At 54.8% G+C, this 26,477-nt stretch overlaps 13 protein-coding genes and 1 non-coding gene across 14 annotated transcripts; 8 read left to right on the forward strand and 6 right to left on the reverse strand.

Moving 5' to 3' along the window:
• The first annotated feature begins 1,198 nt into the window (after nt 1-1,198).
• On the forward strand, nt 1,199-1,279 carry J3458_004907. The gene has a single exon. It is a non-coding gene; the product is annotated as a tRNA-Ser (tRNA).
• A 298-nt stretch (nt 1,280-1,577) lies between these two features.
• On the reverse strand, nt 1,578-4,794 carry J3458_004908 (uncharacterized protein). The gene is made up of 5 exons (XM_066118486.1): nt 4,443-4,794; nt 4,248-4,386; nt 4,056-4,101; nt 2,994-4,002; nt 1,578-2,940 (listed from the first exon to the last, which is right to left on the reverse strand). The coding sequence occupies exons 2-5, from the start codon at nt 4,375-4,377 to the stop codon at nt 2,749-2,751; spliced, it is 1,377 nt and encodes a 458-aa protein (XP_065976006.1). The 5' UTR covers nt 4,378-4,386; nt 4,443-4,794; the 3' UTR covers nt 1,578-2,748.
• Nucleotides 4,795-6,074, forward strand: J3458_004909 (uncharacterized protein). Its single transcript, XM_007810420.2, has 2 exons — nt 4,795-4,882; nt 4,940-6,074. Exon 2 carries the CDS (start codon nt 5,112-5,114, stop codon nt 5,718-5,720), a length of 609 nt encoding a protein of 202 aa, XP_007808611.2. The 5' UTR covers nt 4,795-4,882; nt 4,940-5,111; the 3' UTR covers nt 5,721-6,074.
• Nucleotides 6,075-6,615: 541 nt separating this feature from the next.
• Nucleotides 6,616-10,124, forward strand: J3458_004910 (uncharacterized protein). Its single transcript, XM_066118487.1, has one exon. The coding sequence runs from the start codon at nt 8,306-8,308 to the stop codon at nt 9,920-9,922; it is 1,617 nt and encodes a 538-aa protein (XP_065976007.1). The 5' UTR covers nt 6,616-8,305; the 3' UTR covers nt 9,923-10,124.
• A 995-nt stretch (nt 10,125-11,119) lies between these two features.
• Nucleotides 11,120-12,703, reverse strand: J3458_004911 (uncharacterized protein; the record flags this gene model as incomplete). Its single annotated transcript, XM_007810422.2, has 1 exon — nt 11,120-12,703. The coding sequence occupies one exon, from the start codon at nt 12,701-12,703 to the stop codon at nt 11,120-11,122; it is 1,584 nt and encodes a 527-aa protein (XP_007808613.2).
• A 1,506-nt stretch (nt 12,704-14,209) lies between these two features.
• Nucleotides 14,210-16,782, forward strand: J3458_004912 (uncharacterized protein; the record flags this gene model as incomplete). Its single annotated transcript, XM_007810423.2, has 1 exon — nt 14,210-16,782. The coding sequence occupies exon 1, from the start codon at nt 14,494-14,496 to the stop codon at nt 16,780-16,782; it is 2,289 nt and encodes a 762-aa protein (XP_007808614.2). The 5' UTR covers nt 14,210-14,493.
• A 606-nt stretch (nt 16,783-17,388) lies between these two features.
• Nucleotides 17,389-18,466, forward strand: J3458_004913 (uncharacterized protein; the record flags this gene model as incomplete). Its single annotated transcript, XM_066118488.1, has 3 exons — nt 17,389-17,463; nt 17,547-17,675; nt 17,740-18,466. 3 exons carry the CDS (start codon nt 17,389-17,391, stop codon nt 18,352-18,354), a joined length of 819 nt encoding a protein of 272 aa, XP_065976008.1. The 3' UTR covers nt 18,355-18,466.
• A 295-nt stretch (nt 18,467-18,761) lies between these two features.
• J3458_004914 (uncharacterized protein) lies at nt 18,762-20,972 on the forward strand (the record flags this gene model as incomplete). Its single annotated transcript, XM_066118489.1, has 2 exons — nt 18,762-19,962; nt 20,053-20,972. The coding sequence occupies 2 exons, from the start codon at nt 18,762-18,764 to the stop codon at nt 20,970-20,972; spliced, it is 2,121 nt and encodes a 706-aa protein (XP_065976009.1).
• A 28-nt stretch (nt 20,973-21,000) lies between these two features.
• J3458_004915 (uncharacterized protein) lies at nt 21,001-22,058 on the reverse strand (the record flags this gene model as incomplete). Its single annotated transcript, XM_007810426.2, has 3 exons — nt 21,001-21,165; nt 21,226-21,456; nt 21,522-22,058. The coding sequence occupies 3 exons, from the start codon at nt 22,056-22,058 to the stop codon at nt 21,001-21,003; spliced, it is 933 nt and encodes a 310-aa protein (XP_007808617.1).
• Nucleotides 22,059-23,106: 1,048 nt separating this feature from the next.
• Nucleotides 23,107-23,454, reverse strand: J3458_004916 (uncharacterized protein; the record flags this gene model as incomplete). Its single annotated transcript, XM_066118490.1, has 1 exon — nt 23,107-23,454. One exon carries the CDS (start codon nt 23,452-23,454, stop codon nt 23,107-23,109), a length of 348 nt encoding a protein of 115 aa, XP_065976010.1.
• Nucleotides 23,455-24,017: 563 nt separating this feature from the next.
• J3458_004917 (uncharacterized protein) lies at nt 24,018-24,617 on the reverse strand (the record flags this gene model as incomplete). The annotated part of the gene is made up of 1 exon (XM_066118491.1): nt 24,018-24,617. One exon carries the CDS (start codon nt 24,615-24,617, stop codon nt 24,018-24,020), a length of 600 nt encoding a protein of 199 aa, XP_065976011.1.
• A 140-nt stretch (nt 24,618-24,757) lies between these two features.
• On the reverse strand, nt 24,758-25,236 carry J3458_004918 (uncharacterized protein; the record flags this gene model as incomplete). Its single annotated transcript, XM_066118492.1, has 2 exons — nt 24,758-24,994; nt 25,096-25,236. 2 exons carry the CDS (start codon nt 25,234-25,236, stop codon nt 24,758-24,760), a joined length of 378 nt encoding a protein of 125 aa, XP_065976012.1.
• Nucleotides 25,237-25,368: 132 nt separating this feature from the next.
• On the forward strand, nt 25,369-26,109 carry J3458_004919 (uncharacterized protein; the record flags this gene model as incomplete). Its single annotated transcript, XM_066118493.1, has 2 exons — nt 25,369-25,497; nt 25,582-26,109. The coding sequence occupies 2 exons, from the start codon at nt 25,369-25,371 to the stop codon at nt 26,107-26,109; spliced, it is 657 nt and encodes a 218-aa protein (XP_065976013.1).
• Nucleotides 26,110-26,165: 56 nt separating this feature from the next.
• On the forward strand, nt 26,166-26,462 carry J3458_004920 (uncharacterized protein; the record flags this gene model as incomplete). The annotated part of the gene is made up of 2 exons (XM_066118494.1): nt 26,166-26,331; nt 26,380-26,462. 2 exons carry the CDS (start codon nt 26,166-26,168, stop codon nt 26,460-26,462), a joined length of 249 nt encoding a protein of 82 aa, XP_065976014.1.
• Between the last annotated feature and the right edge of the window lie 15 nt (nt 26,463-26,477).

Below are 26,477 nucleotides of genomic sequence, written 5' to 3' on the forward strand. Positions count from 1 at the left end.
TGCAAAAAACACGGATAAGGATCGCCTCTGGCCTCGAGGTGCTTTAATAGAGGCAGATGGCCCGTCGCAAGAGGCGCGAGGGCCGCGAGGCAGAGGCGAAATAAAGCAGAGACCATAATTACTAGTTTAAGCGTGTGAGAATAGACGCTGGTTCCGATCATGGCTTTGCAAAGAGGGTTAATTCTCGCGATGAAGGGACCCTGGCAACGATTTTTAAACGGGACGAACTGGGGCTTCAAATTTGTTCCTTACTACACGTCTTCTGCGTCGGTACCGTCTACCTAGTCTGGGCATTCGTACTATTCCGCTTTTTGCATATTGGACCTAGTTCTTGCGAGATTCTTGTCTCCGTTCATTTTCCGTAGTCATTACGGGACAGACGCACTCCTCCTGCCAATATTTCCAAATGTGTATCAATGTACGGCCTTGGAGGAAATAGTGTCCGTCGCTTAAGCACCTGCAAGGGGGGGTTAAATGTATTTTATACCCCAGACTGGAGGTTTTTCAGCCAACATTTCATGTTCCTGGCCTGAGTTGAAGCTCCCCCAGTCAAGTACCTCAACCTGTGGCGGAATATATTTGCCAACCAAGAAGTATACACTAATATACTGTAGTGTATTATAGTATCGGGCGCGATTGATAGGTACCTCACCTAGTCGAATACTTTTTGCCTCCCACTGTACCTACGCGGCTTCTTTTGGGAGTGGAACTACTCGAGGATTCTGTTTGACTGGTGGGTCAACAAAAAATATTATAGAGAGAGAGAGAGAATTGCAGTAGCAAGACCTGGTAGATTAATCCCTTCAGACTTACATGACATGGGATATTCGCTGTTTTTGGTGGCACGTCAAATTGAGAGCAGCAGATGTTGACAACCCCCCTGCAATGCGGAGCCAGTTTGCGAAAAGCTGCTCATTAACAACTTTCCATATAAATGCATCGCTGGGGATCCAATCCGTTTCTTGTGTCCCCCAGACGGCTGGCTCACCGAGCATTTCCACCTGACTATCAGCCAGCATCGCAGTAGTACCATATTTGAGACAATTCAAGGCATACCGCCTCGACTTATCCTTTGTCACGTAGGTAGTCTTGATGAATGTAGAAGTCGATACGCCGCCTCAATGTGGGAATTTGGTCCCCCGACGGCTTAGCACCCGCACTCAGTTTTGTAATGCTCATTAGGCGGGCGAACCGGTAGGGCAAGATGGCCGAGTGGTTAAGGCGAAAGCCTCGAAAGCTTTTGGGTTCGCCCGCGTGTGTTCGAATCACACTCTTGTCGACATATTTTTGATTTTCAATTTAAAAGCATTTCTTGTTGAACTGCAATGCTTACACCTACATTTTGAAATGGTTATTTTTTTTTTTTTTTGCTGAGGTACAGAATGACAGCATCTCCGCCTTTGGGGTCTTGACACCCCGATTCGGCACTCCAGTACGGGTGACTAGCCGCGAGTCCGTTGGCAGCACACGACGATGGCCGTCATGCTCGCCAAGGAGATAGAGTCGTAGCGGGCACCACAAGCAAATCACGGTAGAACAAGACTTGGACGCCTAACTCAGGAACAGAATTCCAAGATGGGGGCTATGGGCTGCTGATGATGTTGAGCCCGTGCGGCGGGGACGTCGCTTTCGCGGTATTGTCGCCGTGCTGATGAACAAGCCTCTCCACGCTCCCTCTACGAGTACAAATGTCCTGGGATAAAATATGTTCAGTACTCTTCTTGTGAGAAAACATACAACAAGCTCAGTTATCCGTCACAGTTTAAAAAAAAAAAAAATCCGGACCCCAGCGAAAAATGACAGACCCCAAACTCCTTGCCAAACCCCCGTTCATCATTCTTCCCAGATCCTTGAACATCCGTGACGTAGGCACCTACGCACCGGGATACATCAGACTGGGTCTCGTCTAGCGCTCCAGCACCCTGGACTTTATCCCGGAAGCCTCCCGCAGCTTGTTCCGCAGCCAGCTCGGCGACTCGACCGTCTTTGACTTTCGACGCAGAGATGAAGTCAAGAGAGGGCTCTGCGACGTCAACGGCAAACAAGTAGTTTCGTGTCCGTTCAAGGACGGCCAAGTAGACAACGTCGATGTCGATTTAGCAGCGTTTGTGCCCCGGGACGGAGAAGTTGTCAGCTGCGGTATAGGGATATGTACATACAGCGTTATTGTGGAAGGGTACACGGCGGGCTACAGGAAGGTGTTTGAGGCGTTGAAGAGCGCGGACAGGAATCACGCCGTTCTTTTCCACTGCATGGGTGAGTGGTGCGCTCGGGTTACATTGGCAAGTGATTTGCAAAACAGACCGGCCTGCAGGGGGGCAAAGATCGGACCGGCGTCATGAGCGCTCTCGTTTTGGACCTTATGGGTGCGCCCGTGCCCGTCATTGCTGAGGAGTATGCTCTTACGCGTGTCGGAACCGAGCCGTTTAGGGCAAAGATGCTAACTACCTGCTGCTATTTTGGGCTTTGCGGGTATTGCACTGGAGGACGGTGGTGAGGGTTCCACGGTGCAGGATGGGTTGAAGGTCCCCGGGGTGCGGGAGATACTGGGCAGCCGTGCTGAGATCATGGTGGATTTTGTGGAGGGATTGAAGGCACGGTATGATGGTGCCGAGGGGTATTTGGGGGAGAGGCTGGGCTTTGGTGAGGACGATGTGCGGCAGATTCGAGATAACTTGAGGCCGTAGAATTTGCGCAACAAGAGCACACTTGCCGGCATGTTGCGACGGTTGGCGGTATTTACATCACTTATAGCTTAAAGTCGGTGTTCAACTTTTCCCATCCTGCCGGCGACTCGTCCATCCCTGCCACCCGCTCTGCGAGCTTCATCTTGAGATTGCGGTGCTTTTCAGTGCATAGTTCGTACATGGTGGACAGGTTGAACAGCAGGGTGTGTGATGAGAAGCCCGACTCGATCAGGCCTTCGAGGATATCGCGCCCCTGATACAGTTAGCACAGAATTTTTCGACGATGCGCCTTGGATGCATACGTGCCTCTTGCATCCGGCCAATATATAACAGACAAACTGCCGTGTTGACGCCAACCATCTCGTCGTCAGGCATGTCTTCCCGCAGGCCCTGCCATCTCGTCAAGGCAGATTCATAATCGCCGTCTGCCATTTCGCATAGGGCCAGGATGAGCTTCTCTGTCTCGGCTGCATTGCTGGAACACTGTGCCGCGCAGTCTCGCGCCTTGTCCACATCACCGATGTGCAGCCACAGAAGGGCCTTTGACAGCGCGTTCTTGCCGTCGCCTTTGTCTCTCAGACTCTTCAGATGGTGAGCGGCCCCGGAAAGATCATCCATGTCGATGAGCGCACCCGCAACCTTGACTCCCAATTCATGAAGACGGGCTTTCCACAGCTCACTTGAGGAATTATCGTGCTTTGCCATAGCTCTGCCAATGTTCTCACGCGCCTCTCTCGCCAAGTCGTGATAACTCATGACGGCCCGTCGTGGGTCCCCGAATCCAAGAGCCTGCAATCGCACGTTAAGCACCCGCAGTTCCCAGGGAACGAGGTGTTCGCCCATCTTGTCATCGACGTAGGTCCGTACATTGCTTAAATCTTCCAGCGCTTTCACTTCTTGAGCTGCCAGCGGGGTGGCGTCGATAAGCGTCAGGCAAACAAGCCGGGTGTAGAGGAGGGTGAAGATGCGCTGTGAATCAGTCGGGTCTACGGCTCCGCGGGCCCCAGAGCCAGTTAGTTCCTGGACGGACGCGATGGCTGCGGCGCGAAAGTGTCCCCTTGCGAGAAGTTGTTCTAGGGGCGTCGCAGGATCAGGCTGCTTTGGGGAATTGCGGAATGCGACTGGGACGTTGAGCGGCGTGAGAGGATGGTAGATCTCGGGGCGGAGAAGGAATGAGAAGTCCTTGGGGCGGGATTCGCCTACTTGAGGGATAGGGGAGCTGGTTGATTGACGGTTCTGGGATTTTGTGCGTTGGGGGAGCTGGGCTTTGAGGAGTTCAGGCTGTGGTCTTGGTGGTGAGCTTAATGGAGAACTGCTTGGAGGGTGGTTAGCTGGTGATGGTTGGGAGGCGGGGTGGGATGAGCTTGCTCGTCTGAATCGAGGGGCCCCTTAGTAGAGGATCGCGGTCGCGAAGCTGTTGGTTGTTAGTTTTGGTGTGTGATTGACGCTGGGTCGATAAGCTGTGATGAGGGCGTGATGAAGAAGACATGATGGTTGCGTGGTGTTGGTGTTGAAGCGGATGACGCAGACTGCTGAGTGGAGGGTGCAGCTGGGACTCACAGCGCGAAACAGACGACTTGTTCTTGCTATGCCCCCTTTGGAGGCCCTTTTCAGGTTGGCTCATGATGCTTTGGCCAAATATGCGCAAAGTCCGATGATAAGCTTGAGTGTGAATTGTCGTCAAAGCCATGAGCGACGTCTGGGTTCATGAGCGGATAATCGCCGGCAAAGTGGAGAACACAGCAAATCACTTACACGACGGCATTGGAGGTAGGAGTCTCTTTCATTTGTATTTTTTTTTCTTTTCCTTTCTTCTCTTTTCTTTTTTTTTTAAAAAAAATCGATATCTGAAATATTCCAAGTATCTTGATTCTCGTGATTGTTGTGCTGTATGTGTTGCCTTGCTTACGTGGGTCTATCTGCATCGTGAGCAACCGTACGACCGATGGGTAAACTCCAAGCCTCCCCCGATCTTCTGCAGACGCTTATGCTTTCTCAGCATTTTATGCACAAGGCTGGACTTTTCTGCATGTAAATCATAGATCCTTGTGCTTAAAATGACAGCGAGGGCATTTCACTTGTGCTGCTGACAGAATATCATTTTGGTTGGCTGAGCAGGCCTGGCACCAAGTGCCAGCTGGCAGGCATCACTAGTGGTCGTTTATGGATCGGTCGCCCGGCAAAATGACTCACCGGCAAGTCTGACAGCGCCACGCAGCGGAAGTGGCTCTCACTAACACCGCTTGACGTAGAACGGATGGTGCGAGGCTCAAAAATAACGAATTACGAGCCGGCGCGAGTAAAGGACGGTCAGGATCCAACCGAGCCATGGGAATACAAATTGGACTATTTCGCACTCCCGCAAGTGCGTGAGAGGAAGGGGGGGAAAACGTCACCATCTGATTCTCAACCTGTTGCTCAAAAATGCCCCTCACGCCGCAGCAAATCGTCACCCGCATCGAAGAGGACCCCAACGGCGTAGAGCGCATCGCCACGCGCAAGCTTGCAAACATACTTGAAATCGTGGAGCCAGATCCCACCTGGCCGCAGCAGTTCGAACAGCTCAAGGCGCGCATCAAGGATGCTCTGGGCGACACCGCACTCGCCGTTGCACACACCGGTTCCACCAGCGTCCCCGGACTGCCTGCCAAGAACATCATCGACATTGATCTCACGGTGAGGGACATTGGCGATGAGGATTCGTACGTGCCCCAGCTCGAGTCCGCGGGGTTCGTATTCCTGCTGCGCGAGAGGTGGCACGAGCACAGACTGTTCGGGATGGGATGGGACCCGACGCCGGTGAATTTGCATGTCTTTGGACCGGATTGCCCGGAGGTCGAGAGGCATAGGATCTTTAAAGAGTGGCTGACGGGTAATGCGGGCGACAGGGAGAGGTATGCTGAGATCAAGAGGGTGTCGGCCAGGGAGTCGAGGGAGAAGGGCGAGTCGATGATGGAGTATACCGCGAGGAAGGAGAAGGTGGTGCTGGAGATTTTGGATAATGCGTTTAGGGCGCTGGGATATATAGATTGATGATTTGCGTACGGTAGAGTTGGCGGGTGGGTAGAATTGTAACTTTTGTAAGGGTAGAATGCTGCTTGGGATGCACGTTGTTGTGAGGGTGCTACATATAGAATGGCAAAGACTGATGTCGAGGAAGGAGATTATGGTTGTGTGGTTGTGTAAGTGCTCTATTTCATGGGCAACGAAGAATATTTGCATATCTTGCTGGGTTGTCTTCGCGCGTGGGCTGCCTGACACAGCTGTGGTTGAGCACAACAATACGCATTACTCGGCACAATAATCACAAATCACGTACGGCAATAGGAAAAGACTTGGGCTCTCTGCATTAGTCCCACGGGACTACTCCGTATGCATTTTAATCAATGCGTTTTGCCGACACAGAGTTGCATCTGGTGCTTGGCTACCCTGGACATGGAACGTGATGGTAGAATCTGAGTCAAAGGGTGGCACGCTTCGACTCCTGCCATCTAATTCAGAGTAGGTATCGCCATCATTCACCAGCAGTGCGCAACAGCATCGCTGCACCAAGGCCGTTTTCCAACAATGAAATCACTCAACGTCACGGCAAGATGCTATTCCGCGCTCCGTATCCGGAGGCTCTTTCACACTGTTCTCGCACTGTCTCGCCCACGCACGATGCAAGCCACCAACTCATTTTCCTTTTCCCAAGAGATGTCCGGCCCAACCAACAGAGCGGCCGGTGGCACCCCTGAATCGTTAGCATGCCGATTTCCCCTTACGAGGCAACCTTGCGCTGTCATTGGAGGTTCCCGCCGAGTGTAAAAATAGGGGAGCCCGCACTTGGTGAGTTGGATGTTACCGCCAGGGGTTCAGGCCTTTCATGGATAGACGCTGATGACATTGCGTCGCATTGTGCTCAAGAAATAACAAACGGCGGACAACAGTCCCAACTATGGCCTGTTTGAATGCCGTCATGTGGTGTCTGCAAGCGCCGTGCGTTGGCCAACTTGGTCATGCTGCATGATTCCACATGATTCCGCTCACGACGAGAGGACGAGCATATGGTTTTTTCCGCTGCTGAATGCAACACACCATCCCACGCCTTGACATGGCCTTTGCAATATGCTTTACGACTAAACCCCGAAACACCGGCACTTGGCAAGCCTCGCAGATACGGTGCCGTACAATCGTGAGTTCCGGTCCATCACGGCACAACACGCCAACGACACCGCCTACGCCTCGTATGTATCCAATACTCTTAGTATCTTTTGCGTTGACGCTACACCAGGATTTAGTTCATCTCTGTGTATTTTGACTCTCCGCGCTCGTCTCCGCTCCCCTGCATTCCACCCCTTTTTGCTTCTGCCCCCCCCCCCCCCCCATCTGGCTGCTCTCTCTCAACGTACAGCAATTATCCTTGTCCTGCCAAGAGCACCGATTGCGTTTTGCAACTCGTTCAAAAAGTAAAGGGGAAAAGAATACAAATACATGGATGGTCTTGCGCCAAGTGCCTCGGGCCTTTTTTTCTCATCAGCGACGCGTGGATCGGCGAGAGCATGACTGGATTTCAAGCTGTCGCACATCTAGCTTTCCGTCTTTCGCTTCCCTCGTCTATCTAACATTCTATACATCTTGGGCCTTTACAGAAGAAGCCCTGTCGAGATGGTCTGCTTGCGACGCCTTGCGCTCGCCGCGGTGCTATCGCTGCCAATCGCAGACGCGGCAGCAGCAGCAACAACAACAAGCGGCATCTCCAAATTGGCAGATCGGCTATTCAATGGCCAGGGAAGCGCGTTTGAGTTTGTCCTCACCACTCGCCACGACGACTGGTCGCGTTGGAATCCGCCCGTCAACGACAACTACACGGTCCAGCGTGCCAGTGGAAAGATCCGTGTCGAGGGAACGACGCTGAATGCGCTGGCCAGGGGGTGAGTGTTTTTGTGTGTGAATTATGTGCATGATTTTGGTGCCGCTTCGCCGTGTCTATCATGGAGGGGTGCCTGATCCGGCTGTTTTGTCTTTCTCTGTCGTGTACGCTAATGCTGACAACCATGTATACAGCCTGCGACACTATGCTAATAGTGTCTTGCAAATGGACGAATTTTGGTTCATTGATACGTACAAGACGGCTCCCGAGCGTCTGCCTGCCCCGAAAGAGCCCTTGTCCGGGGCCAGTGTTGTGCCATGGAGATATAATCTCAACACGGGTGAGTTGCCAAACCTTCTTGCATTTCCAGCAAAAAAAAAAAAAAAAAAAAGGAAGAAAAGAAAAGAAGAGAAAGAAAGACAAAAATTCAAGGAGACAAAAAGAAACGCTTGCTAACTAAAATAAAGTCACATTCTCATATACTTTTCCCTGGTATCAGTGGGAGGACTGGGAGAAGCTCCTCGACTGGGCGGCCCTGCGCGGCGTCAACCTCCAGCTCGCCTGGGTCGGCTACGAGAAGATCTTCCTCGACAGTTTGCGAGAGCTAGGTCTCTCCGATGAGGACATCTTGCCCTTCTTCAGCGGGCCGGCGTTTCAGGCGTGGAATCGGTTCGGCAACATTCAGCGTTCCTGGGGCGGGAAGGGAGACTTGCCGCTGGCCTTTATCGAGCTGCAGTTTGAGCTGCAAAAGAAGATTGTCGCGCGCATGGTCGAGCTCGGCATCACGCCCGTGCTGCCCGCGTTCCCGGGCTTCGTGCCGGAGAGCATCAAAAAGGTTCGGCCCGACGTGAATCTCACCGTCTCGCCCAACTGGTTCGCCCCGGCCCCTGACAAGTACACGAGGGACCTGTTCCTCGACCCCCTGGACGACACGTACGCGGAGCTGCAGAGGCTCTTCGTCTCCAAGCAAATGGACGCCTTTGGCAACGTCACCAACATTTACACGCTCGACCAGTTCAACGAACTGTCCCCCGCGTCCGGGGACACGGCCTACCTCCGTGGCATCGCACGCAACACCTACGCCGGGCTCACGGCCGCCAACCCTGCCGCCGTGTGGCTTCTCCAGGGATGGCTGTTCTTCTCGAGCCGCCGCTTCTGGACGCAGCCTCGCATCGACGCCTACCTGGGCGGCGTCGAGGACGACCAGGGCATGCTGGTCCTCGACCTGTACTCCGAGGCGAACCCGCAGTGGCAGCGCACAAACAGCTACTCTGGAAAGCCGTGGATTTGGTGCCAACTGCACGACTTTGGGGGAAACATGGCCCTCGAGGGCCGCGTCCAGACGCTGACGTCGGCCCCGATCGACGCGCTCGCGCAGTCAGAGTCCCTCGTGGGGTTTGGCCTGACGCCCGAGGCGTACGAGGGCAACGAGGTCGTCTACGACATCCTCCTGGACCAGGCCTGGTCGGCGACGCCGCTCGACACCCAAACGTACTTCGCGTCGTGGGTGACGAAGCGCTACGCCGGCGTCTCCAGCATCCCCTCGGAGCTGTACCGGGCGTGGGAGATGCTCCGCACCGACGTCTACAGCAACACGCGCACCGACATCCCGCAGGTTCCCGTCGCCACGTACCAGCTCCGGCCGGCGCTGTCCGGCATCGCCAACCGGACCGGCCACTTCCCCCATCCCACGGCCCTGCACTACGACCCCCTCGTCCTCCAGGAGGCGTGGAAGCTTATGCTGGAGGCCATGACGCGGCAGGGCTCGCTGTGGAAGGTGCCCGCGTTCCAACTGGACTTTGTCGACGTCTCGCGGCAGATGCTCAGCAACCAGTTCGACGTGCTCTACGCCGATCTCGTCAACGCATACAAGTGCAGCGCCGCCGGCGGGAGCCGCGAACTGCGCTCCAGCGCGCCAAGCTGCGACGTCGAGGCCGCCGGCGCCAGGCTCCTCTCCCTGCTGTCCACGCTTGACCTCACCCTCCTCACCAGCCGGCATTTTACGCTGCAGAGCTGGGTGGACGCCGCCGGCTCCTGGGGCAAGGCCGCGGGCAACGAGGACCTTTTCACATTCAACGCCCGCAGCCAGGTCACGGTGTGGCAGGTGGACGCGACGAATCTCAACGACTACGCCGCCAAGGCCTGGGGCGGTCTTGTGGGATCCTACTACAAGGGCCGCTGGTCCATCTTTGTCGATGCGCTCGTGGCGGCGAGCAACTCCGGTTCCTTGGACGAGGGTGCCTTGACGCGCGAATTGGAGGCTTTTGAGGCGGAATGGCAGGCTGGCGAGCACGCGGTCGAGCAGTCCAAGCCGCAGGATTTCAGGGCCGTGCTGCCTGGCCTGCAGCGGAGTTGGCCCGAGTTGTTTCTCAAAGTGCAGTAGTTGGTGTGACGATATGATGATTGGGCTATATGAGGTAAATGGCTGTACTGCATGGCAAAGCGCTGTTGAATAACATGGATGTTAATGAGCCTCTTCCAGTTTTTCGCTTTGTATCTCGATAGAATATATACCCTGTTGCCGACTTCAGGACTGGTATCATGAAAGTTTTTCCGACCCGTCACTCTTGTAACTTGTCTTTCCACAGCCAGTCGCTTCACATTGGTGTCCGTGTAAGCGGACGAAGAATTTAGAGAGTATCGAATCCCATGACGGGGGTTCCAGACGAAACACGGCAAGGTAGATTTCAACACTCGGCAAGCGTCGCCGATAAACGCGGAAAAGAGTGCCATGGGCAACCTGAGCATCAAACCCGTTTGCACTCCATTATAACCAGCGAATGGTGCTCGTCCGAACAGACGCATTGATGACAATTATCCAGGCACGCAGTGGCCCGCCACGGCAACACAAGCAACGTGTAGAGCGGCCAGCCGCCCGAATGCGGTAATCCAGACGGCATTCACGGCAGACCTGCTGCGCGATGGCACATCAAACCTACATTCTTGGCACATAAAGCCACATGCTATGCTTCCATCTCGGCGGCTCTACGACAAACTCCGAGGCTTGGTAATTGATGGAGCAGGCGTGGGCCGTTTTCTTTTTTCTTTTTCTTTTTTTTTTTTTTTACAAGCGCTTAGCTCGGGCTAAGGAAGCAGGCTTCATTTTTACAGGGATTGGTTTCATGGCGGAGATCGAGCCCGTGTGATATTGGTGCTGCTTTAACCTGGACGGCGACACCTTGATGAATCGGATGGGACCTTTGGCCATGGGTGCCTTTTTATACGGGGCGACATTTGTATGATTGCTTACTTGCTCTTTTGGATACCGTTTATTATGGAATGAAGACTGACGGCGACGTTGTGTAAACGAGTGCTTACCACACACACACGTGCCAACGCTTTCCAACATGTCATTGCCGCACATACATTTTTACCACTTTCATATACAAGCAGTCTGAAGTTCAATGTTTCTCTCAGTGCCAAATGCAGGAATCCAAGAAGGGCCGATGCAGCCACGGCCTTGCGGCTCGAACAGAAATCAGTTTACGTATTATCAAGACTACTTTACAGTTTGTGGCATCAAGCGCCAAGCACGACATGCAGCCCACGCGCATTACATTACAAAAAAAGGGGGCCTGCTTCACGACGCCCCGTTACCGCTCGAGCCGAACCGCCTCACCAGATACAACGCCAGCCCCCAGTTGGGCTGCACATACACGCCGACTCTGCAGACGACGAGAAACGAGAGCGCCCACGCGGCACTGCCCATCCACGAGGATGGCACCCACGACGACATCCAGGACCGGGGAGGGGCTGCCCCCAGCGCGGCCCTCGCAACGTTCTTGTTGTACCGGAGGCGGTTGTGCGGATCAAAGGCCTTCTTGAGCGCGCAGATGCGCGCCCACTTCTCCTCGGAGCCGTACAGATTCCTCAGCCACTCGGGCCCCCGGTCGATGGACAGGTTCACGTAGCCGTTGCGCAGGGAGAAGGGCGTCATGGCGGCCATGACGCCGTCGACCCAGCGCTCAAACTCGGCGTCCCTGTCCGGCGTGTCCCACATGCCCAGCACCTCCCACATCCAGTTGGCCCCGCGGCGCGAGTAGGCCGTCGAGTCCTCGGGGAAGTCGAAGTTGGCGCCGCCGAGGCACGGGAGGGCGATGGCGACGCTGGGGCCGGGGCTCGTCGCCGCCGGGGCCGCCCTGACGCCGGCCACGATGACGCCGGCCACCTCGGCCGTGATTCCGCCCAGGTAGCCGCCGCGGCAGTGCTGTCGGCGGCCCGGCGGCGCGAGCACGTCCAGGATGGAGTTTGTCTCCAGCCAGCTGGCCGGGCGGACCATGTCGGCCAGCGGCGCGGCCAGCGAGCGCACCCCGGCCATGGCGGCCTCGTACCCGTCCGGCGCGCCCGTGTACACGACGATGAGCACCAGGATGGGCACGCCGACCATGTGCCCCGGCAGGCCGGGCAGCGGCGGCGCCGGCAGAGCCACCGGGTAAATGGTCAGCTCGCGCGGGGCGCGGCGCATGACGGCGTCGAGCTGGGCGAGCACGCCGGCGGCATCGTCGATGGCGTAGATGATGAGCCCGCTGACGACGCCGGGCCCGACCTTGTGCGCCTGGTACGTGAAGGAGGTGGCGACGGCGAGGTTGTGCCCGGCGCCGCAGAGGCCCCAGAAAAGCTCGGGGTTCTGGTCCCTCGACGCGACCAGCCGCTCGCCCTTGACCGTCACCACGTCCACCGACAGCAGGCTGTCGACCGTCATGCCGAACCGCCGCGTCAGGTATCCCATTCCGCCGCCGAGCGTGAGCCCCGCGGCCCCCGTGCCCGAGACGGTGCCCGACGGCACGACGTAGCCGTGCTCCTGGGTGGCGGCGTCCATCTCGCCCAGGAGGACGCCGGCGTCGATGGTGGTGACGCCCGTCTCGGGGTCGACGGCGATGTTCTTCATGGGCGTCGTGTCAATGACAAAGGCGTCCTGCGGCATCGCGTGCCCGTCAATGGCGTGCCCGCCGCTACGGATGGCAATCGGCTCCCCGTGGGCGTCACAGTACTTCACGGCGGCTACGATGTCGTCGGCGTCGAGGCACTGCGCTATCAGGGCCGGCTCGTTGCCGTACCGCGCGTTGGGGATCTGCCGCGCCTCCGTGTACCCCGGGTCCCCCGGGCGGAGGGTCCTGCCCTTGAATCCCTCCGGCGGGAAATCTGGAAACCTCTTGCGACCCATCCTCCAAGCTCGATCCTGAGCCTACAGCGAGACGCTTCAGGGGGGTTTTCTGGGGGGGGAACCTTCTTCCTTACGCGGCAGGGTTGAGGTTCAGGAAGGATCCGGACGAGCAGTATATACGCCTGGGACAAATATCTGGGCAGTAGATGACACAAAACACCCCACGAGGCTTCACCCAGCTTCGCGATCTGAGCTACAGCTTCTTACACGAGCCTGGGGGGGTATGGGGTTCTTTTAATCCAGCGAGCAACAGCACAATCCTCCTTTGGAGACAAGCCGGGCCAACGGACACGATGGCATCGCATGCCAAGACGGCCAACAAGAACTAGTGGAGAAAATAGCGCAACGCTGTATATTGATTTCGACTTTATTCTTCCTCAAACCAAGCCATCGTTTGCCTAGATCAAGCCTCAATGGCTGCGCAGTGGTGTGGTGGTGGAAGCACGAACCACCCACGGGGACGTGCCTCCAATAACTTGGTCCAAATCGTAGAGAACAATAGCAAAAACGCCCGACAATTCTACATGGTGTGCAAACACTGGGGTGCAGGACAATAAACCGCCATACCTATTCATCGCGCGGTGCTTTGACGTATTGCAGTCCAAAAAGGGAAAATTGCCACGATAGGCAGAACACGCTGGTCTGACAAATCGCGGGCAAGCTCCGACGTTTTGTCCCAAAACATGTTGCCAGCCCGTTTTAAACGCAGCGCAGGACGGGGACAGCCAAGGCAGCGATGAAACTAGGCCGTGTTCGACCGTGTGTGACACTGCATTGTGCCTGCAGAGCAAAGAACCCGGCGCTGCGGAGGGGTGCTTTTGTCGATAGCCGGACATGCCGCGGGCAGAACAGACTCTCACCTGGGAACAAACAGAAAGAGGGAGGGAATGATGGCTTTCGATCGTCGGAACGGTATTCCGTATTCGGGAGTTGGCCGCTTGGATGGACAAGTACACCGTTGCGCTAGCTGGTCTTTTCGAAGCCAAGAGAAAAATTTTGCAAATTTATTATCTGATCATCTTATCAATCTCGTCTCCACTTTTCGCCACGTTGGGCAACTCAACCGTCGGCAGGGCACTCGACCTCTGCGGCTGAGGTTTCAACGGTAACACGGCATTTATAACAAGTAGGGGTCTGATTGGAGGGGTAGAAGAGCGCGGTTTTAAGAATTGATGCACAAGCAGCGTTCCACATGGGCTGGCGGCTGTTGGCATTTGCTCTGCTCATGTTGGAGAATGAAAAACGCAAAGTCGTGACGTTTCGGTCAACATGCCGTGAGGACATTGTACCGAAGACCCGGTCCTCGGCTTTCCCCCTTTTGGTTGAAGATTTTCCTGCCCCCAAGGGATGGCCAGTCAGGCCCAGATGGCTTGATATCGGTCCCCAGGCGGATGTAAATCACGGCTGGACTTGCGCAAGAATGGAATAGTGTGGGGGGGGAAGCAAGGCACGGCGTGGTATTCGGAACGGCTCAGTCAAATGAGGCATTATGCTCCGTAGAAAAGGGATCAGCCATCCCTCTCCGGTTCGTTGAAGAGTTGCATATAGTGTCTTATATCCTTCACCCAAGTCCACCTGTGTTGTCTTGTGAGTCCCGTTACAATTTTGGCGCTGGTGTCCCGCGTTTAATCTTGGCAAGATCTGGACATTATTCTTGGCATCTAAGTTGCCAAGGCCCAAGAGTCTATATCCCCGGTTCGAATTGGCAGGCATCTTACCCGCTGCAAGTGCCGGCATAGCATTCGCCGTGCCCTCTCAGACAATTTGGTCCCTTGACCACCTTTGCCAACATGCATCAGTTACGGTGGCTAGTCGCACTGGCGGCTCTCACATCGGGGGCGTCCTGTTTTGGCGTCACCAACACCCATGACGGCGCCAAAGGCTTCATTGGCTACGGGATAACACTGTACGAGCCCTTTTGCGCATGGCCCTGTTTATACGCCATCACCTCCCCGATCAACTGTACCGACGAGGACCTTGCCAACACTGCGCGGGAGAAGAGATCGGAGAGATCTGTGCCGGACGACGTGCTGCAGAGGAGAGAGGCGGCGGATGCAGGCGAACCCGTGTACCCCTCGGGAACAGGTTGGCAGGTAACCGCAGAGCCGACCCGGCAGTGTCAATCACGAAACGAGTACTTTATGAAGACGGCGGCATACTGTCTCCAGACAAGGTGCAGCAGCCTGCCTCTCCAGGAACTAGAAGCCTTTTATGAGAAGCAGTTCCCCGGTCCGAATAAGTCGGCGCTCGCACCGGAATACCACAGCTACTCGACTCTCGTCGCGACCGTTACAAGCGTCCCTACACAGCCCTTGAACGCCTCCGTCATACTCGACTATACAGCGTACATCCCCGATGAGACGTACAATATCTACTACAACACCATGTACACCTACGCCAAGTCGGAGAAGAGAGGCTCCTGGTACGCCATGGTGGTATTTGTATCGGGAGCAATCATCCCCATCGGCGTCTCGATGCTGCGCTTCCTCCCCTGGCCGCAACGCTGGCTCACCAAGTTCCACGCCTTCATCATTGACCCGCCGCTGGTCGGCACAAAGCACGACACGCCCGTATGGGGGCTAGGCGTCGTCCCAACGCGCGGACAGGCCATCTTGCTGCTGTACATGTGGGTAATCAACGTCGTGGCCACTGTCCAAGGAATCGACTACGCCTTCCCTTCGTCACGGTACTCGACACCCGCCGAGGCCTACAAGATATACGTGGCCAACCGGACCGGCGTAATGAGCTGTGCCCTGTTCCCGCTGGTCATGCTGTATGCCGGACGCAACAATCTCCTCCTCTGGCTGACAAACTGGTCGCACGCTACGTTTCTTCTGATTCATCGCTGGACGGCGGTCCTGTGCATGCTGCATGCCGTGGTTCACGGCGCGCTGTACCTCGACATCGCCCTGTTGAAGTACCACGGGCGGTCGTATGCCGAGCAAAGTGCCCAGAGGTACTGGCAACTCGGCGCAGCTTCGCTACTGGCCATGGTCATTCTATGCCTGATATCAGTCCAGATTGTGCGTCGCAAGGCGTATGAGTTGTTCCTGGTGCTGCACATCTTGCTGGCTGTGGTTGCGCTCGCGGGGGCCTTCTTCCACATCAATCTCAAGTACACCTCTGACTATGGCTACGAGAACTGGCTGATCATGGCCCTGGCGGTGTGGGCGTTTGACAGAGCGATGAGGCTCGCGAGGTCGCTCCGGCATGGAGTCAAGAGGGCGTACTTGTCGCCCATTGACGATGAGTATTACCGGTTGGACATTCCGAATCTGTCGGCGTCGGGACATGTGTATTTGCATTTTCCGACTATTAGTAGTTGGCGAGTTTGGGAGAATCACCCCTTCTCTGTGGCCACAGTGTCGTATCGCAAGTCGAAACTGGAGAGTACGGTGCAGATGGTTGAGACTAAAGAAATGGCAAAGAACGAGTCAACCATCAATACAAGCCGAGGTAGCAGCTCTGCCGCGTCTGAATCAGAGCAGACGCAGGCAGAGCAGCCGGAGAGCTCGGGTGTTGTGCTATTCGTCCGCAAGCACGCCGGCATGACGGCGCTTCTAGCCAAGAGACGCGCGCGGGAAAAGGGCGTCCCTGTTCTGGTTGAAGGTTCGTACGATATTGGCTCGACGTTCCTACAGGACCAGCACCCGACGCCTACTCACGACTATCCAAATCTCATTTGCATTGCTGGTGGTGTGGGCATTACGGGCGTTCTCTCCGCGCTGGATCACTTTAACAACACGGCGAAACCATGCGGTACTCGCAAGTTGCTTTGGGGTGTGCGGACGATGCCTCTGGTACATGCGGTCGAGAGCATGTTGGGCTACGACTGTGGTCGTGGCTTGGAGAGGAGGTGGGGAAATCTAGAGGTGACTCTCTCGGTAGGGCAGCGGTTCAATCTTCGACATGTCTTGGAGAAAGAGCTGCGTGTTCAGAGAGGTGGTACAACGGTGGTTGTGTGTGGGCCAACGAGTATGGCGGACGATGTGCGGTATATCGTGTCTGCACTGGCGAGACATTCCGGGGGTAATGAGCCTATTCTGGTCAAGTTGGCAATTGAGAGTTTTAGTTGGTGATTGGAAGGGGAAGAACAGAGTGCTTTTTTGTCCATCAGATGATTCTAGTGCTTATAAATCAAGTTGAAGTCGCCGAGCTTGTCCACCATCCGACATCTTGCCATCGAGATGCAGCTCATGCTGTTGTCTTTCAAGGCCTAGACCGGCGGTTTGTCTGATTGCTACCAGGCAATCTCATACAGCATCAGTTACTCAACCAAGTATGGATAGATACAGACAAAGCGGGGATTCGTCCTCCTTAGTTGAAAACTCGTAAAGTAAGGGAATTGCTAGCTACAATTCACTTGTGTAGCCACGCCATCGGATGCTCGCTGACGTGCTGCGGCGCAAGTGATTGAATGATGAAGCTTGCCGGGATTCGTCTCATTCAGTCAGCTGTGTACATGTCGCCGGGCTTTCCTCTTCTCAGGCCGGGTTCTAGCAAAGGCCGCCATTGCGATGACTCGTAGATAGTTGATGGCCACTGGTCGGTTAAACGAGTATAAGCACCATCCCGACTATGAGATTTGGTGGCGTCGCCAGAGTTGTGGGGAGAGTCCGCTATTCCAATACTATCGAAAGGATTGTAAGGATTGTAAGTTATATAAGGAAGTTTGGGCTTACCATATGGACGATCCTCGCTTCCTCAAGCACCACATGTCTATCATCTCTACAGTGAGAGTCAGCAGCATGACATCGAAGGTGATCACTCTGAACAATGGCTCCCAAATGCTGCGGTAGGCACCATCCACAACGGTCAAAAAGCTCTCACTAACACGAAACAGATCGCATATGGCGTCGGAACCGCGCATCTCTCCGCATTCAGACAGGTCTTTGGTCTCCCCGAATTTGACAGCGTGCAACTTATCGTAGAGGCTCTCAACATGGACACCGCCACATTGACACTGCCGAACGTGAGCGTCCGACCGGCATGCATCAACTTCCAGAAGCACAGCTGACCGCAATACAGAGTACCAGAAAGACGCCGAAGTTGCTTCTGCACTCAAGCAGACCAAACTCTCGCGCCAAGACCTCTTCATCACCTCTAAAGCTCTCTGCACCAACGGGCTCACCGTTGACGAAGCTCTTTCGCAGCAACTTTCCAGACTTGGCCTCGACTACTTCGACCTCTACCTCATTCACAACCCGCGCTGTGCAAAGAACGATGGAGAGCTGCAGGATAAATGGAAAGAGATGGAGGCGGCCTACAGAAGCGGTCGCGCAAGGTCAATCGGCGTTTCCAACTTTACCAAGGCGCAGCTACAACCTATTCCGGAAGTGGCTACCATTCGGCCTTCGGTGAATCAATTCGAGTATCATGCGTACGCGCAGCATGAGGACCTTGTTTCCTGGATGAAGAACCAGGGTATGGTGGCCTCGTGCTATAGCTCTCTTGCACCGATTATGAGGGGAAATCCCGGCCCTGTGGATGGCAAGTTGGGACAGTTAGCGAAGAAGTATGGCGTTGAGGAGAGTGATATCGCTGTGAAACGGTGCTGGGATCAGGGACTTGCTGTGGCTACTACTGGGAAGAATTTGCATCGGCTCAAAGGATATTTGGATGACTTTGACAAGTTCCGGCGAGGATATTGAGGGAAGAAGTTTTCGAATTATATGCAAATGAGCGGTGGGCAGGAATATGAGACAGGACTGGTAGAACCCGCGCCTTCTTGGGGCTTCAACACAGAATATGATGCCAATCGTCAAAAAAAAAAAAAAAAAAAAAAAAAAAAAAAAAAAAAAAGTGGCAATAGTCTCGTCAACTTGACGGCCGACAAAGCATTGGTAGAAACAATTGAAGTTTTAGCTTCCACAGCTTGTTCCACAGGAGCCCACGGAATGTCAGCTCCTGCCACATCTGCAGCCCCACTAAAGCCTAAAGCAGTAACTAATCAGTCACTCTCACTTCACCAGACATTCCATATTTCATATTTCATGATCCAATTATCCAACACCTCAACCTCGCTCGCCACCAAGCTCACCCTCAACCACAATGCACCATGAGAACCCGCAGATCAAACCGCACAAAGAGCTACGCCGTCGCAAAATATGACTTTGAAAGCTCGTCCTCCGAAACCGAGCAAAATGTAGTCCTCAAAGCCCCATCTAAGCCCACGCGCCGGCGCCGCGACCCAGACGAGGCTGATGAAAACTTTGACACATCAGCGTTGAACGAGTCGCCCGGCGACGACGACGACAATCTACCCTCGGAGGAGGAGGAAGGAGAAGAAGAGGACGTCTCCGAAAGTGAAGCCGCCGAATCAGAAATCCGACCTTCCGCCGCTACCGCGCCCACCCGCAAGCGCGTGAAAAAGATCAAGAAGACCGTAACCGGCGCGGGATATCTAGACCTCGAGTCCGTGACCACAGATACCCATCTCAAGGGGTACACAGGCCCCTTTGACAGGAGTATGCGCGGACAAACGCTGGTGAGTACGTGGTATGGGCCGCGGACAGCGAGCATTCATCTTGCGCAACGACTCCTGGACCGCTGGATTGCGTGGACGGTGCTGCCGCCACGGCATGTTGTAGCCGAGCATGGCATTTCGAATGTAGCCCCATGGGCGGCTGGGGGGTATAAGGAGAAGGAGGCATATTTCGCCGAGAGGTGGAGCGTGCGACTTGCGAATGATGGCGGCGTACAGGGGACTCAGTATCGGGAGCTGGGTGGTGATGAGGCGGAGCTGTATGCGATGCCGAGGAGGGAATTGAGGTTGATCATGGGGCCGTATGAGGCGCAGAGGGAGATTGGCGTCGAGCCCGGTGATGCGTATGCGCTGTCGCAGGGCTGGGTCCCGTATGATGCCGACGACACGGAGAACAAGATACCCACGGGGTGGATGTTGGACGTTGGTGGCATTGTGACGGGTATGGATTGGGCGCCGCGGCGGGAGGGCGAGCAGGTGCTTGCCTTGGCGGTTATACCGCATTCTGACCAGGAGGAATACGATTACGAGGCGGAGCACCAGAGGCCTGATTTCCAGAAGTACGGCGCCGTGCAGCTGTGGGGGTTTAAAGGCGACGACACGGATGGTGTGCGCAGGCCGTCGGCGCAGAAGCCGTCTCTGCGAAGGACGATTTGTCTTGATTATGGCCGCGCGAGAAGGGTGCGATGGAGTCCTGCGTGCGACCATCTTGCTATACTATGTGGTGATGGAAGTGTACATGTTGTCGAGGTTGATGATAGAATCGGCACGTTTGGTGCGTCCATCTATGAAGCTCTATTATTTCTATGCTAATAGTGGCTATAGAAAAGGTCGAACACCCTCTCGCATCATTCACACTTGACAGCGAATACGCCATCAAAGCTACATCTTTCGCATGGGCAACCTTTCAACAGAGTCGTCATCGGGTACTCGGACGGATCCATCGCCCTATGGTCCCTGTACCCAAACTGCCTGCTCTCACGGCACGCCGTGCACCACAGTCTCGTCGTCGACCTTGCAACGGGGTCCCCTTCTCATCCGTTTCTCGTAGCATCTACACCCGTAGGCGGCACGACAAAGCTCATTGATCTGACCTGTCCGACATACGAGTCAACAGAAGTGCAGACCAACGCGGTAAGCTGGCAGCCCAACATGTTAACCTATAGCGACCACATCCAGGGTTTCTTCTCGGTATACCCTTCAGCCAACGCGCTCAACACAATGGTCGGGTTCATGCACCAGCGGTACTTTCCCATTGTGCGGAGGGTGTACATTGGCGAAAGCTACAACTCCTGTCTTGGTTCTGGCAAAACGCATCCGTTTCTGCTGATTGGCACGAGCGACGGGTCACTGTGGTGCATAAACCCACAAGTTGAGTTGTTCACTAGTCGACGAGAGCTCACGGATCGGCTTCGCCTGTTCCAGCATGAACACCGGCCCAAGGAGCTATTCCCTGCGGACTCGCCGGCTCCTGCAAGGGGCGCATGTCGCATCATTCACGGATTCGCAATCGAAAAAGGACGAAGTCCAAAAGGAGAGGTGAAGGCGCAGCAGGGCAAAAAGGCCAAAAGGCCGAAAAAGGCGGAACTCGATGCAGGCGAGGGCAACGAGGATGATGAGGCGGGCGGGCTGATGGATCCAACGAGAGGCATTGTGTATGAGCCCTTGTCAAGGGTTACCGTCGTAGAGTGGAATCCAAACGAGGGGTTTGGATGCTGGGCAGCTGCGGCCATGGCATCAGGGTTGGTGAGGATCATGGATCTCGGGCTGGATAATGCCGGTTGACACGGTGTTTTTGTTGTCGGCACGACATCTATTCCAAACCACAAGTCGGTTCATTGCCATGGTGGGCATCAAACGCCTTGGCCATGCCGTAAAAGTGCGTTGCGGCAGCCAAGAGCACGAAGACGTGGAATATCTGATGCGAGCTGCCCCAGATGTCAAATGATCCTGGAAAACTCCTCTCCGGCCAACGGACCTTTTCAACCACATGGGTCAGGTTTCGCGCACATCATGGTTGCGGTGAAGAGCGACTTACCGCGTACAAGACGGCGCCGAAAATGTACATGGCACCCTGAGCAATAACCCAGCTAATGCTCATGCGCTCCTCCAATCCCGCGTACCCGTATACCGACATGCCGTGAATAACAGGAACGACGCCCGAAAGCCCTAGCCCGACGAACATGGATGCCCTGTATACTCGCCATTTGGGTGTGCGAAAGCGCTCTACCCAGGATACTACTGCGCATCCGATGCCCAAAGTGCAAATCTTGCCGCTAGTTAGTTTGCATGTGCTAGACATGGCAACACTGAGAGAACAAAATACAAACTCACGAGATACAAGTACGCCGACATCAAAGCCGGGCTGCAAAAGAAGCCATAATACAAGGCCGGCACGTAGCTCCCCACAATCAAGGCCACGATGCCCGTGTAATCGAGCTTGTTCCCCCATTTGGCCACGGCCTCGCTGTGGTCCACGAGGGCGTGGAAGGTGGCGCTCATGCCCAGACACAGAATGGCCCCGCCAAAGAAGCACGAGAAGACGAGCACATCCGACGAGGTGGCGGCCTCGTAGCGCGGGTGAAGGACGCAGTATACGTAGACGGAGGAGACGGCGGCCGCCAAGGCCCCGAGCAGATGAGTCCAGATGTTGACGGATTCATTGTGCAGGTAGAACAGGGACTGGAAGGAATGGGCGTACGAGGCGCGGATCTGGCGGTAGCCCGAGTGGATGAAGGCGTTGTCGCGGCGCCAGGGGGGCAGGTCGTCCCAGAGGAGGAGCAGTTTGGACTCGGCCTTTTTCTCGAGCGTCTGCAGGGTGGTGAGGATGGACTCTGTGGTTGAGGGCCGGCGGCGGCGGAGGTTGGACATGGTGGCGGCTTTTGCGAGGGCGAGGTGTGTATCATTGCAGGACGTGTTGGTTGAGGCCTGCGATGGCATTTATAAAAAGGACGTGACGTGGGTGATGGATGCGGCCTGGTTCATGGTCAAGGGCGTCGCGGTGGTTATCCCGAAATTGTTGGGACTAGCACGTGTAAAATGCCGTCATGTTGAATCTCGCAGCTGGGGGCCGTTGCTTGCTTCGGGCGCACGTCTCCACTGCCATGGTCAGTAAATGGGGCCGATGCGGCAGTTATCAATCTACAACGCGAACATCAATTGATGGAAGGCGGCTACCAACGGCCACGGCAGGGGGGGGGGGATAAAGAGACACGGAGCGGTCTGGTAGTTGATGGCTGCGCGCCCTGTAGCTCCATGTCGGGTATCGCGGGTGCTGAACGAGCTGCCTAGGCGCTGGAAAAGTCTCGCGCGCTCAATTGATGTCTGCAAGGCGCCCAGTAACCTACTGCTCCGATGTTCTCTCCCCTGCCACCTATCTGATGACCGGTGCCCGAAAGGATTCTAGTAGAGACTAGCTACTTGGGCTGTCTCCTTTATTTCGAAAGCAGCCCTTCAGATGGCTATTCTTGGCAAAGGGCAAAAAAGCTCGCCATCGCCGCCAAAAGATGGGCACCCGCACATCCTAGTCGAGCTCGCTCCCAAACCCTGCCGCCTCCGAGTCCCTCCTCAGCAGGTAAACCTCCGCCTCGTCACTGTCATCATACGTATCCTGGAGCAGCGCTTCATGACACCGCAGCGGAACTCTGTAGCTTCAGGGAATCGCCGAGGTGTTTGCTAGGCCAAGGTCAGGTAAGGTGTACGTACGGAGGGGGAAAAAAAAATCAAGACTCACACAGCCGCCTCCACCTTGCCTTGCTCAAGACACCATTGACACCACCCCAATTTTGTATAGGCGAGCCGCTTGGAAAGGATGCAGTCTCGTTTGGTCCCCCCCTCATCCACAGGTTCTGCGCCTCGATAAAGTATGCGCTGAATAGATGGCGGTTCTTATTGCATACCGCACTCACAAGAAGAACACTTACTCGGTAAGCATGGCCCAATCGAGGGACTTGTCCCGTTTAAACTCGGCAATTGCAATATATAGCAGTTCCTGTGCCTTGTCGTATTGGCCGAGATACACAAGACATCTTGCCATGTTCGTCGTCGTCACCGCTGGCCAATCTCTCCCCCTCCCCTGCTTGGAAATCTCGGCAATCCGCGTCTCTCTTGACTTCTCAAACCATGCTGGCGCCATCTCGTGCTCATTTAGGTTCTGCTCGAAGCCCCCGACAAGTTCCCCCTTGAACGGATGCTCCGCTGTTCTCATTTCATAGCCCTTCCTATCAAGCTCGATTGCCTTTTGTACATTGCCGGTGCTCTCATACATGCTTGCCTGGTGTGAGAGTGTCCAAGCCGCGATGTCGTGGGCTAGTTCTTTATTATCTAGTGTTTCAACGACTACGAGATTTACCTCCACACGTCTTCGAGGTCTTTGAGTGCGTTGATTTCACAGAGATATCTTGGCGTAGGTCAGTAGGCAAGCCGTGGTAATGTCCTGGAGGCACTACCTACCTCTGACAATCTCTCAAAGGCTCAAAACATGGGTGGCTCGAAGTTCCTTGTAAACCGTTGCTATTCCTTGAAATATCCTTTAAACTAAGAACCTGATGAGGTAGCGGTTATACTGGTTCCAGTGTTGGTATAGCTGGTTCTTGTTAGTTCCATCTGACTGTTTGGCAAACGCATGGTAAACCACCGCAACGGCGTTATTAAACGCCTTTCGTCGCTCACCGCGAGAGAGAGAGAATATCGAAATTGCATCTTCACCATTCGGTGGCAAGAAAAACACCCACCATCCGTGCCTCGGTTTATGAGGGCAAGGGTTTAAAAAGGCTTCATCGCCTCCGAAAAGCTACGTTTAAAGTCAGCCGAGGTCTCTCTTCCGAGAGTTCACCTGTACCTAAACTCATCGGCGCGAAATTCGAGGTCTTCAGGAATGTCGCCGTCTTCTTTAAATTGAAAGAGCAGTTGTGGAATATGTTGCGGTACTAAGAATGAAGCAATTACCAGAAATGTCCGGCTGTCCTTACCCAGGGTGGAAAAGGAGAAATCCCACACCGCCTGCAGCTCAGTCTCGTGAGCTCGCCCGGGGTTGTTTGGGTAGATGCGCATGAATTCAGCAATGGACCAGGACCGTCGGTGAATCAGCCCAGCCATTTGTGAGATGGCCGAGGCATGGCCACTTGGCTTCTTGGAGAGTTCGGCTGCCGACTCTCCCTCGATTTGAATATCGCTGCCGATGTTGCGCTTCAACAGGAATGGAAGAAACTCTGAGCCAGTTTTTTCATCCCACGAGGTTATCTCCAGAACGGAGGTTGCGGGCTCGTACGCCAAGGAATGGTTACGCGTGGTGATGATTGCGTTTCCATGGCTCGCTTCCGGCCAGTACGGCCTTGATATATCAGCAGACTCGACACTATCATACGCATGTAGCCATTTGCATTCTTTGTTATATGAAGGCTTAGTACGCCGAAAAATCTCAAAAAACATCTTTCTGGGATTAATGTACCAGTCAATTGGAGCCAATTCCGGACAAGAATTAGGTTATCATCATGTAGATGAAGTTTTGCTTCGTCTAGTCGTAAGCGCATCGCTATATTCGTGGAGCTCTGTCGTAAAGAAGCCGTCTTCTATCCATGAATCCAAAACACGGCGCCATACTCGTTATCCTCGAATTTCCTCTCAAGATACCTCGCCACGATGGAGCTCTTACCGATATCGCCCAGGCCAAACAAAGCTACGGCTCGGACCTGCCCCAGAGGGTCGTATGGCAGCCATCTTCTCAACCCGCGCCAGCGTTTCGGTGAGTTCCTGGTTTGTAGCAGTGAACCGGCGGTGAAGCAGCAGACACGGGTCCTCTTCTTCGTCTAGCCTGTCTAGACCATCAGTGGTCAGTTAGTATACTAGCATGGTAGCTTCAATTCCGTTGATAGCTACTGTACTTTGTTTCGTCTTTCTCGCCACGCACGCAGGTGACGGCACTGGTGAGGAAGCCAACGAGCTGAATCTGAATGTCGAAGCATGCCTCTTTTACGTCGTCTGCATTCTCCAGACAAACAGCATAGTACCTTTGCAAAGCCTCCGCCTTGTAGCCAAGAGACTTGAGCATTCGGGGGATCCTGGAGAGTGCTCGTGGAGCTTGGGCAGTGAGCTACTGTGCTGTCAACAAACCGGCTCTAGGGGGCAAGCACATGAAGCTGACCTTTAGCACCCGGAGAGAGCTGACATCTTCGACTTCATCATGGACCTCCACCATGCTTGCGGTGGACGATGGGACACCCTGGTGACGCAATGCCACCTCACCACTGAAGAGCTCGACTCCTTTCTCGAGTATGCCGGCATGTTTCTCTGCAACTTGGGCAATTCTTACGTGAGTTTCAAGGATCGTCGTTCGTACCAGGCGCTGACCTTCACCAGGGCGAAGGAGACTAAAAGTTCGTCCCTGGTTTAACAGTCGAAACACTGCGAAAGATTGCAGATATTTTCCCAAATGACCATGGACGGGCTGGAGAATACCATCGGTCCATTATTAGCAGTCCCGCCATTCAGCCTTGGATGTCCCAGCAGGGACGTGCAGTCGGCCCATTACCCAGGCACCGAAGCCCTTTCCCAGGAAGAGATCGCCCAGGTGTCGGCGTCCGTGGGACGACACTCCCTCTGGCCGGAAAATACTCGACTGCGGAAGCTTTTCAAGAATGGCAAGCCCGTCTACCGGCTGTTGCAGGCTTCGGCAGAGACTGATGCTTCCAGCAGCAATCCACATCAACTCGATAATGACCTCTTCCTTATGAAAGGCGATCACTCCCAAGAACTATCCAAGGTCTGCTCGGCTTTGAAAAGGGCAAAAGCGTACGCTAGCAACAGCAAGAAAATCCAATTCTTGGAGCATTACATCGAAAGTTTTCGCACTGGTAGCTTGGAGGCATTCCAGGCGTCGCAAAAGGTATGGGTGACGATGTCTCAGCAACAGTGGAACACTTGATCGGGTTCATCGAACCCTACCGCGACCCAGCAGGAATCAGGTCGGAGTGGGAGGCCATGGTAGGAATAGCCGACCGCGACGAGGTATCGAGGTTGAAGCTCTTGGTTGAAAGCTCAACTGCCATTATCCGACAACTTCCGTGGGCAGTTGAGAGTGTGAATGACGGCAAAGGACCATTTGAGAAGAGTCTGTTTGAGGCTCCAGAGTTCACCAGTGTTCGCGGTTAGCTGCCCCAACGTAGGAGGCATTGAGTTTCGCTAATTCTCTCAGCATTCGCCGTATGCGGTAGCATCGTCTTCGAAGCCGCCAATCTGCCCAATGAAAGTTACAAGAAGGACTGCTCTAGTGGATAGAAGCTAATGGCTGGC

This window comes from Metarhizium acridum (assembly GCF_019434415.1).
Source record: "Metarhizium acridum strain ARSEF 324 chromosome Unknown scaffold_31, whole genome shotgun sequence".
NCBI classification, from domain to species: domain Eukaryota; kingdom Fungi; phylum Ascomycota; class Sordariomycetes; order Hypocreales; family Clavicipitaceae; genus Metarhizium; species Metarhizium acridum.

Bases quoted from the DNA above. Each gene is read 5' to 3' on its own strand.
- J3458_004908 (XM_066118486.1), bottom strand. From the start codon at position 4,377: ATGGCTTTGACGACAATTCACACTCAAGCTTATCATCGGACTTTGCGC. The intron at 4,003-4,055 runs GCAAGCTCATCC...CCACCCTCCAAG, and splicing joins GGGCCCCTCGATTCAGACGA to CAGTTCTCCATTAAGCTCAC. The intron at 2,941-2,993 runs GCACGTATGCAT...TAACTGTATCAG, and splicing joins ATATTGGCCGGATGCAAGAG to GGGCGCGATATCCTCGAAGG.
- J3458_004909 (XM_007810420.2), top strand. From the start codon at position 5,112: ATGCCCCTCACGCCGCAGCAAATCGTCACCCGCATCGAAGAGGACCCC.
- J3458_004910 (XM_066118487.1), top strand. From the start codon at position 8,306: ATGGTCGAGCTCGGCATCACGCCCGTGCTGCCCGCGTTCCCGGGCTTC.